Below are 9,751 nucleotides of genomic sequence, written 5' to 3'. Positions count from 1 at the left end.
CGAATCATATAAACTTAGTTCTGTTTTCGGTTTTCCTTCTCTGTCTCTCTTGTTTTGTCATCTTCTTGCACTGCACGACTCTTTCTTCTTCTTCTTCTTTGTTATTATTTAATCATTACTACTCATTTTCCTTCCCTCTCTCTCTCTCTCTCTCTCTTGTGTTTATAGTTTCTTTCAAAATAATTCTAATCACAACTAGCAATTTCTCTTCATGATCGTGGTCCTATAATTAGCATGGATTTTGGTGGCTCTATGCAAGGTTATGTGAAGGCTTCTTATGTGGTCTTTGCTTTCTTCTCTGCCTTCTTCTTTGGTGCCATAAAAGGTGCTTCTCTTTTTTCCTTTTCTTTCCACCCTTTTTTCCATTCTTTATAAAGTTCATGATTGAATATTAACCTTTTGAGTTTTGACCACTAAATAAATATTAAATCTTTTACTCTATTTTATTTACAAGTTCTTACATGTAAAATGAATTAGGATGATGAGTTGTTGAAATTTTTTCTTCAAATTCTGCAGGCTTAGTTGTGGGTCCTATTGCTGCTTTGATACTGATTATAGGCAACGTTGGTGTGATTCTTGGATTGTTTCCTTGGCATGTGGCATGGACCGTATACACCCTTTTGAAGTAGAACATAATATTTTCATTATTTATTTATTATTATATAGAGATTTTTTCAGTTATAATTTCAATGCTCATGATTTTATCTTCGTTTTTTTTGTGTTAATTTTAATTTTGCAGGATTGAAATATTTGATGCAGCGTTGAAAGTTGCATTTTTGATTGCTTTGCCTGCTTTATTTGGTATATGGTTAGGTATAGGAATAGCTGGAAGCGTTCTTCTTGGTGTTGGCTATGGCTTCTTCACTCCATGGGTTTCAACTTTTGAGGCCTTCAGATATGATAATGAGTCCAAGAAATTCTTGCACTGTCTTGTGGTGAGGTTCCTTAGGATGTTACTTCTTGTGTTCTCATAACATTATAGCAATGACAGTATAGCCTTTTGAAAGAAAGAAACATGTCCCCAGCACCAGGACTGATGAACCATGTTTGGGGTTATGAGGAAATGCCCTTTTTGGTCCTAACCATTAGTCCGAATGGCCAGGCGCCCCTCCACAATTCAAAAATCTCTAACCGGTTTCCAACCATCCAAGTAATTGAGCTAAGCAATCCCTCACACATCAGCATGTTACTGTTTAGAGGAACTGCCTAGACCAGCTATTTGGATGGTTGAGGACTGATTTAGGATTTTTGAATTGTGGAGAGGTGTTTAGTCTTTCGGATAAATGGCCGGGCGAAGGGACATTTACTCTGATTTCAAAATGCAACTATTTTTATAGGGTTCCTGCAATTTGAAACCATGCTTGTGGTAGAAATTAGGGCTCATTTTGTGTGTTCTTTCTGGGCTCAGGATGGAACCTTGGGAACCATTAAAGGAAGCTGTACTGTAGTAAGAGATTTTGCAGATATGTGTTACCATTCGTACCCAAGTTACTTGAAGGAAATAAGAGAATCACCTAGTTCAAATGAGTGTCTGAGACTAAGGTAATAATCACAAGGTTTCTTACCTTTTTCATTTTCCTTTATTTGCAAGAAAGACAAAAAACAGTGATAATGTACTCTCTTTTTATAAGATTGTTGAGCTGAGTACTGTTGCAAAACAATATCATGATTATGAAAAATTGGAATTGTAATTGAGGGTTTAGGAATTGAAAGGAAGAATAGCCCTTAGTTCTTGATATATGTACCTGAACTTTCTCCATCAAACCCTTTTTGCAGGTTGATTCATGTTCCTGCATGTATCATTGTGGGGATCATGGGGCTAATTGTTGAGATTCCGCTTTTCACTGCAATTGCCATAATAAAGAGCCCTTTCTTGTTATTCAAGGGTTGGTTCAGACTCTTGCATGATTTAATTAGCAGAGAAGGTCCATTCCTTGAAACAGCATGTGTCCCCATTGCTGGTTTGACCATATTTGTTTGGCCACTCGTTGTCATTGCCAGCATTTTGTTGGCCATTTTCTCAAGCATCTTTATTGGACTTTATGCATCTGTTATAGTATATCAGGTTTGATCACACTCTTTTATTGTCCTTTCATCTCTAAGGCCTTATTTGGTAAGTGTCTTAAGACAGAAATATTGAGATGACTTTTCTGTCTTGTCTTTGTATTTTCTATCCTAACTTTTAGGAAACTTACCAAACACAGCCTTAAGTACTTTCCATTGAGACATTGCTCTCACCATTTAGCCTTTCCTATGAGTGTAGGAAAGATCGTTCCGCCGAGGTTTGGCCTATGTGATTGCTATGGTTGCCGAGTTTGACGAATACACAAATGATTGGCTCTATCTTCGTGAGGGGACATTCCTTCCAAAGTATGCATTTTCCCAATTATTTTCCTTCTCCTGTCAGCCATTTTTTTTTCCGTTAACATCAGCGTTTAATTTGCTCGCAGCCAGGCCTCAGTATCGAAAGAAAATGGTTTCTCAATCGTCAGAGTTCTCGGTTCGAGGAAATAATAGTGTGTCTGGCAGAGTAAATACTTCTATGGAGGCACCTGCAATGTTTATGCCAAGCTTGGCTCCTTCAAGATCAGTAAGAGAGACCATCCAAGAAGTGAAAATGGTGCAGGTATGCGGTTTTCCTCCTAATGTTTGATCCAGAACTTTGTAAATTTTCATCCTATTCATGCAATTTTCTTCTGAGAAACTCGTTATCTAGTAGTATGTATTAGGTAATAGTTTAAAGTTTAAAGCATGAATTTAATTTTGATGCGCTGTCAATTAAAGTAGTTTTATATGTGCATCCAATTATGTACCAACACATCAACAAAAATAACTATCTTTTATGTTGACTACGTGAATAGTCATCCAAAAGAATGTGATTGGATGATTGTGTAAAGCGTTTTACACGGTCACTGCATTAAAATTAAACTCTTAATGCAATAGGGGAAAAATATGTAGGATACTTAACCAACGAAATTGTCAAATAATGTGCATATCTTATGTCAAAAGTAGTATGCAAAATAGTAAACAAATAAAATAGTTAGAAAGATGTGCATTTTCTAAAGTGACTTATCACACCTTATATTGTTATACTTCAATTTCAATGTGACAGATATGGGGAAATATGATGAGGTACTGTGAGATGAAAGGGAAGGACAAATAAAATAGTTAGAAAGATGTGCATTTTCTAAAGTGACTTATCACACCTTATATTGTTATACTTCAATTTCAATGTGACAGATATGGGGAAATATGATGAGGTACTGTGAGATGAAAGGGAAGGAATTATTGGATGCTAATGTATTATCACAGAGTGACCTTTATGAGTGGTTAAGGGGAAAGAATGGTAATGAGGCAGCCATAGTTGGTGTTGGCTTGCCTTGTTATTCACTTCTACAGACACTCCTCTTCTCCATCAAGGCCAACTCGAGCGGAGTGTTGCTCCTTGAAGATTTCGAGATCACGTATCTAAACAGGCCGAAGGACAAGCTGTTGGATTGGTTCTTCAATCCTGTGATGGTCCTGAAGGAGCAGATAAGGGTGATTACATTGGTGGAAGATGAAGTGAGGTACTTGGAGAAAGTTGTTCTCTTTGGAAGCAACAAGCAAAGGTTGGAGGCTTGGGATAATGGCGGTTTGGTGATTACTGATGCTCTTAGAGCTGCTCAAATTGAGGGGATTTCCAGAAGGTATGTGATTGACTTGTATCTTTGACTCAATAAATTAGAGAAGTAAACTCTTGTTTTTTACTATGAGAAGCTGAATATGGAGTGGTAAATTTTTTTTAGGGTTAAATTGTAAGATTTTAGTCCGATAAAGTATGTTTTTTTGTCCTTAACATTCGTGATTTTCTTCAAAATACCCTTAATGTTTAATTTCATTCAATTTTATGTCAAATTATCCTTGGATCTTAATTTCATCTAAAACGTTAAAGACAAAATTGAAAACATCCATAGGTAACTTTGACATGAATCGAAAACCTATGACAAAATTGAACGAAATTAAAATTGAGGGATAGTTTTGAAGAAAATCGCAAACATTAGAGACAAAAAGTATACTTTACTTTTTTGGTCAAGGATAAGAATAGGGGTTTGCTTTTGTATATTATTAAGGAACAGAGAAATCTTTCACCAAAAAGTTATGTTTTAAAATTCTTGACATATTGAATTCATTACAACCATCAAAAGTTTCGTTTTTTTCTTCCCTAACAATTTTGTGTAGTGACTTGTTAGTAAACTCCTTGTAATATTTTGTATTAACTATTGTATTAGGATGATTGGAATGATAAGGAGTGTATCAAAGTTTCCAACTTACAGAAGGAAGTTTCGGCACGTTGTTAAAACCTTAGTTGCTCACTCTCTGGAGAAGGATGCTTCTGAAACTGCTTTAGTTAGCTGTTATGTGGAGAAAGATGTTGCTGAAAAGGCTTTAGTGATTCATTCTTTGGAAAAAGATATTGCTGGACCTGGAAGATCAACCAGGTCTATAGTATCAGTTCCCTCAGATGACAATGTTTAAAAATTAACAGAGACAATTTTATTCCTTTCTTTTTTCTTTTAGATTGTTGTCAATGAATCGTTGTAAATTGCTATAGATTGGGTTGATTGATTTCTATTAAAGAAGAGATCATTGAGATTGAAATTCATTACAGATTGAAGATATGTTTTCTTTTGTTACTTTGAGAACCAATTTGGCTTCAAAGGGAACAGTTTAAACTGAACTAAGTTTGTGAGTAAGTGTGTAAGTCAAATTAATGAAACTGGGAATAGAGCATGGAATATTTATCAAGTGAAGCTAGTTTGGTCCAACTAAACAAACCCAACGTGAAATTGGAAGGTACTACTTCCTAATTGTTATAATTCAGTTGTATCCTCGTATTGCTCATTCATATTGCAAAATATCGACCAAGTTTTTATCAGTGGTGATTGACGGTATTTAATAGTACCGATGAAATCGGGTTCCCCCTCTCCCATTTATAGGATAAACTACCATTTCTATTTATGAATGTTTATAATACTAACAAATCTACTCACAAAAAATCAAAATTAACTTTATATTCATAAAAGATAAACTTCTCTTCACAAAACTACCCAAACTTTAAAAAATATTAAAAATTTCTTAAATTATCCTCTAATCTAATTTAACCTCCAACTCTAATCTTACTCCATCTTCAATTCTCAATCCTCATTATCCACTGCGAGTCTGCCACCACCACCACCAATCACAAATCCACCATTGCCACTTTGGGTAAATTCAGATATGACATTCCAATTATTGGATGAGCTATGTATAGTTTCATACTATATATCCTGGAATCTTGAGTAGTATTTGAGAATTATAAATTTGAGATAGTTATCTATGACATACAATACATAGACCAATGGCAATTCACATTTTTGCTATGGTCACTGATGAGCAGAAATTGAAATTCACGGATATTGATAAGTGCACCAGATTGCACAAGTAATACCACGGTGAGTGAATATCATTCCCACAAGAATTAAATGATTGAATAAGTAAATTTTCGATTAAAAAACCTAATTAGATTAATAAAACCTTATTGATAATCGGAGAGGGCAAGAGAGTATCTTGCTGGGAGACTTGAGAATCTTGAATGTTGAATGCTTGAATGTCATACATAGTGAGCTTGAATGATGAATTGAGAGAAGACAGTGATGATGTGATGAGAGTCAAGGGTTTTGGAGATGCTTATGCTCTTAGGAAAACCAATATTATTTATTTATCTTGAAGTTTGCATAGATCTTTCACGACGAAACCTTTAGTAACTGATTTTCAATTCCCTGACTCCTCAGTTTCTCAAGCATTAATTAGGTATCAATTAATTAATCAAGAGATTAATTACAAAAATTGATTTTAAATTCAAATAAGATTTAAAAGTAGTTCTTAGGTCAAATTATATGTCACATATTCAAGCTAGTATTGTCCCGTTAATCTTAAAACAAAACATAATTTTCAAAAGTTGTTCTAATTCAAATTATATGTCATCTATTCAAAATTAGAGTGAATGAGAATTGTGTATGTGTCGCACACTAATTCAACCACTATTCCTAGCCGAATTCAAATAGTCATGTGAAAGAGTTTTCATGCTTTGATTTAAATATCAAATTTTTTAATTATGATGAAAGAATCCAAGAAGAATTAGTTTACCTTTCGATCCACTAATCCGAATGAAGAACGAATAATTCAATTGTGAAATAGATCAATGCAAGATTTTGAAATAAAATAAACGTAAATTAATTATCTATAGAAAACATAAACAGAGTTCCTAACCCTTTGACAGAGAATTAGTTACCCATGAAGAAGTAAGAAAAACAAGAAGAAAAGAAGTAGTCCAAGCATAGTTAGCAAAACCGGACCGGATCGGTCGGTTCGACCAAAAAATTGATGAACCGAACCTAATACCGGTCCGGTCCAAATGTCTAACCGCTTAAGGAAAGAACCGAAACGAACCGGTCAAACCCGTACTAAACCGGCAAAAACCGGTCAAACCTGATGAGCATTGGTTCGACCGAACCGCTCGGTCGCAATTGAAGGAGAACCTACGGCGCGTCCAAAATGTGATGGTTGAGGTTCGAACCCCTTATCTAAGGAAAGTAAAGATGCTAGCATGACCACCAGGCTGCAATGTTTCTCATCAATATATGTACAAATTATAATACTTATAGGATGTTTTAGTTTACTTATATTTAATTTATTTCATTTTAATGTCACTCATTTTTAAATAATTTATATTTTATTTAACTATAATTTTATATTTAATACAAATTAAAAAAATAAATAAATAAATAAATAAATTTTATTAATCACAATTTATTTATTTTTTCATGATTATACGATATCTATTAATATTATTTTTTCAACAAATATTTATAGTATATAATAATAAGTTTGATAATTTAGTCAAACTTGTCAAATCATCTAACGATTTTTAAATATCAACTTCACATGAAAACAACTGTACGTGAGCAATGATCCAGTGACCTAGTAGCTTGACTAGTGACCGGGTTAACTGGTTCGACCAGTAACCCAGTAATCCAGTAACCCAGTAACTCAGTAGTTTGACCGGTTCGATTATCGGTTCGGTTTTGATAATTATGAGTCCAAGGACTTGATTCCCTTCTCTATGAGCTATGCTCACTTATTTATAGCCTAAATTCTAGAATTTAAATTCAAACTAAAACTAATCTTATCTAGAGAGATATAAGATAACTACCTATCTTCCAGAGAAAAAGATAAGCTACTGACTTTAATTTCAAATTCAAAATGAAAATTTAATTCAAACTCTAGCAACCAAATCTCTTATACTTTTAGAGAGAATCAATAATTAATATTCTAGATCTTCAACTCTTCTGAATAGATTTAAGGCTTTTGATTATGTGGATAATTAAGTTTGGGGTGTAACTGTTAAATCCATGAATTGTAATTGTGCTTAAGCTGGCTTGGAAGCCCAATATTCAACTTGTAGAGGGGTAGGTCCGCTAGGCGTGGGCTTCATCTACTGGGCATGGGAGAGGACGCAATGGGGCCGCTGAGGGGTGATGTGTGGGCCGCCGGGAATGGAGTTGGGCCACTGGGCATGGGGAGCTTCCACTAGGCGTGTTGCTTCGCTTATTGGCAAGCCTCCTATGCGCGTGTCTTCATTTTCTTTGAGCCACGCTTTTTGGGTCACGCTTCTTGGACCACGCTTTATGCTTTTTTTGTGAAAAAGTCTTGATTTTTGTTAATTTTTTAGCCCAAAATTTTTAAAAACATAAAAATACTATCTCAATTCTAAATATTTGATTATTTATTAAATTTTATTAGAAAACATAAAAAATTTAATTAAAATCTAAGAAAATAAATAAGAAAAAGCTTAAAATGATGTGTTATTATAACACCAAACTTAAATTTAAATCAAGATTTAGTTTTACATTGCACACTCTTCAGGGGACTCAAACTAAGCCACTAAGTCTTAAATTCTTCATCATTCATGTGGTCAATCAATAGCTCAACTTAAGCCCACCAATCATAGCATTAATTGAAGATTTACAAGAGAAAAAGATTGAAAATATGGCTAGAGAAAAACATTAATTAGTTAGATTTTATTTTATTTGAATTTTGATTATATTTTAAGTTTTGAATTTGAATTTCATTAAGGTTAGTATTTTAGAAGAAAAGTCGGGCATTTTGGGGATTATCTTCTCTTCTTCACCACTTTTTACTTTTCATAATTTTAGAATTTTTCTGAAGAACATGAGCAACTAATTCTCCTTGGTTAAGGTTAGGATCTCTGTTATCCATGGATTAATTAATACACTAGCTTTTCCTACTTTTGATTTATGCATTGATATCTTCTTAAGAAAAGGTTTTCATTCTTCATCCTAAAAGGTTTGAATGTGTTGGGAAACAATTCTTCTCTGACTTGAATTTCTTTAACTTCTTAAAAAAGTTGATTAATTAAATTAAGCTTGAAACTCAATTCTCACAACTCTTAATTTTTGAAACTAGACTTTATAAGTGATTAAATCAACTAGAGGAGATTCTTACGAATTGTGTGGCTTATAAATCAGTGGAGGTACTTAACTCTTTTCTTAAGTAATTGACTAAAGAATTAGTGGTTAATTAGGTTAAAGAGAAATTGAATTACTAAGAGATTGGGATTTAATTACTAATAATTTGTCATGGATGTATCTTTGCATAATCAAGGTGAAAAGTGAAAATTATTGATCCGGACGTCTCAACATCTCTAAAACCTTAACTTTTTTTAATCATATTATCTTTCAATACTCACTGTTTCTTTTACGTTGCTGTTTATGTTCAAACCTTTTAAAAACCTAAATTTAATTATCTGACTAAATTAATTGATTGGTCATTGCTTACTTAATTTGTTAATCTTCGTGGGATTGACACTCACTCACTGTGAGTTTATTACTTAGTACGACCCGGTGCACTTGTCGGCATTATTGTGGTGTAAAATTCACATCAAGTTTTTGACGCCGTTGCCGAGGATTAATCATGGTTAACAAACTACCAATCAATTGATTACCTAGATTAGATCTTTTTAGCTTTTATTCATTTACTGTTTTTATTTTATTTTCCCCCCTGAAAATTTCCTTCGTCATTGTGAAGGGAGATCCAATTTGATTTCTTTGTTGTTTTTTTATCTATGCAGAATAACAGGAATAAAGAGCATCTTCACTACAATCCTGAGATAGAAAGAACTCTTTGGCATGAAAGAAAATAAGCTAGAGATCAAATGGTTGAAGAAGAGGTTGAAGAGGTAGTTGAAGAAGAGACCGAATACACCATGGCTGAGAATACAAATCACAATGCTAATGTTCCTCATCTTAGGAGCACTCTTGGATCTTTCACTATACATAATCCAGGGAGTTGTGGAAGTAGCATTGTGTGACACCTACTGCCAATGCCAACAACTTTGAACTGAAGCCTCAAGTCATAGTTGTAAGAACCAGACTAGACTGATCGGTTCGACCAAAAAATCAATAAATTGGACTTCCAACCGGTCTGATCCAGTATTTGAACCGCTTAAAGAATAGAACCGGTCAAAATAGGTGAAGATGTAGTTTAAATCTGGATCTTTTTTGTGCCTGCATGCTCTCCTTGCCACTAAGCTATGTTGTTCCTTATTATTTTAAATGCTAATTATTAATTATATAGTAAAAACATATGAAGAGGCTTGATTGAGTATGATTAAGTTGTCCCTTTCAGCACATAATCTTTATATAGATTC

At 33.8% G+C, this 9,751-nt stretch overlaps 1 protein-coding gene across 1 annotated transcript; it reads left to right on the top strand.

The window, feature by feature from the left end:
- Nucleotides 1-33: 33 nt before the first annotated feature.
- LOC107479260 (uncharacterized membrane protein At3g27390) lies at nucleotides 34-4,788 on the top strand. Its single transcript, XM_016099410.3, has 9 exons — nucleotides 34-325; nucleotides 517-625; nucleotides 740-935; nucleotides 1,409-1,542; nucleotides 1,777-2,065; nucleotides 2,264-2,370; nucleotides 2,455-2,626; nucleotides 3,241-3,689; nucleotides 4,272-4,788. Exons 1-9 carry the CDS (start codon nucleotides 235-237, stop codon nucleotides 4,516-4,518), a joined length of 1,794 nt encoding a protein of 597 aa, XP_015954896.1. The 5' UTR covers nucleotides 34-234; the 3' UTR covers nucleotides 4,519-4,788.
- Nucleotides 4,789-9,751: the final 4,963 nt, after the last annotated feature.

This window comes from Arachis duranensis, chromosome 1, assembly GCF_000817695.3.
Source record: "Arachis duranensis cultivar V14167 chromosome 1, aradu.V14167.gnm2.J7QH, whole genome shotgun sequence".
NCBI lineage: Eukaryota > Viridiplantae > Streptophyta > Magnoliopsida > Fabales > Fabaceae > Arachis > Arachis duranensis.
Note: the sequence above shows the minus strand (reverse complement) of the source record. Positions and strands in the feature narration are given on the sequence as shown.

Excerpts from the sequence above, each read along its gene's own strand:
- LOC107479260 (XM_016099410.3), top strand. The coding sequence starts at position 235 with ATGGATTTTGGTGGCTCTATGCAAGGTTATGTGAAGGCTTCTTATGTG. Across the intron at positions 2,371-2,454 it reads GAGGGGACATTCCTTCCAAA|GCCTCAGTATCGAAAGAAAA; the intron begins GTATGCATTTTC and ends GCTCGCAGCCAG. Across the intron at positions 3,690-4,271 it reads ATTGAGGGGATTTCCAGAAG|GATGATTGGAATGATAAGGA; the intron begins GTATGTGATTGA and ends CTATTGTATTAG.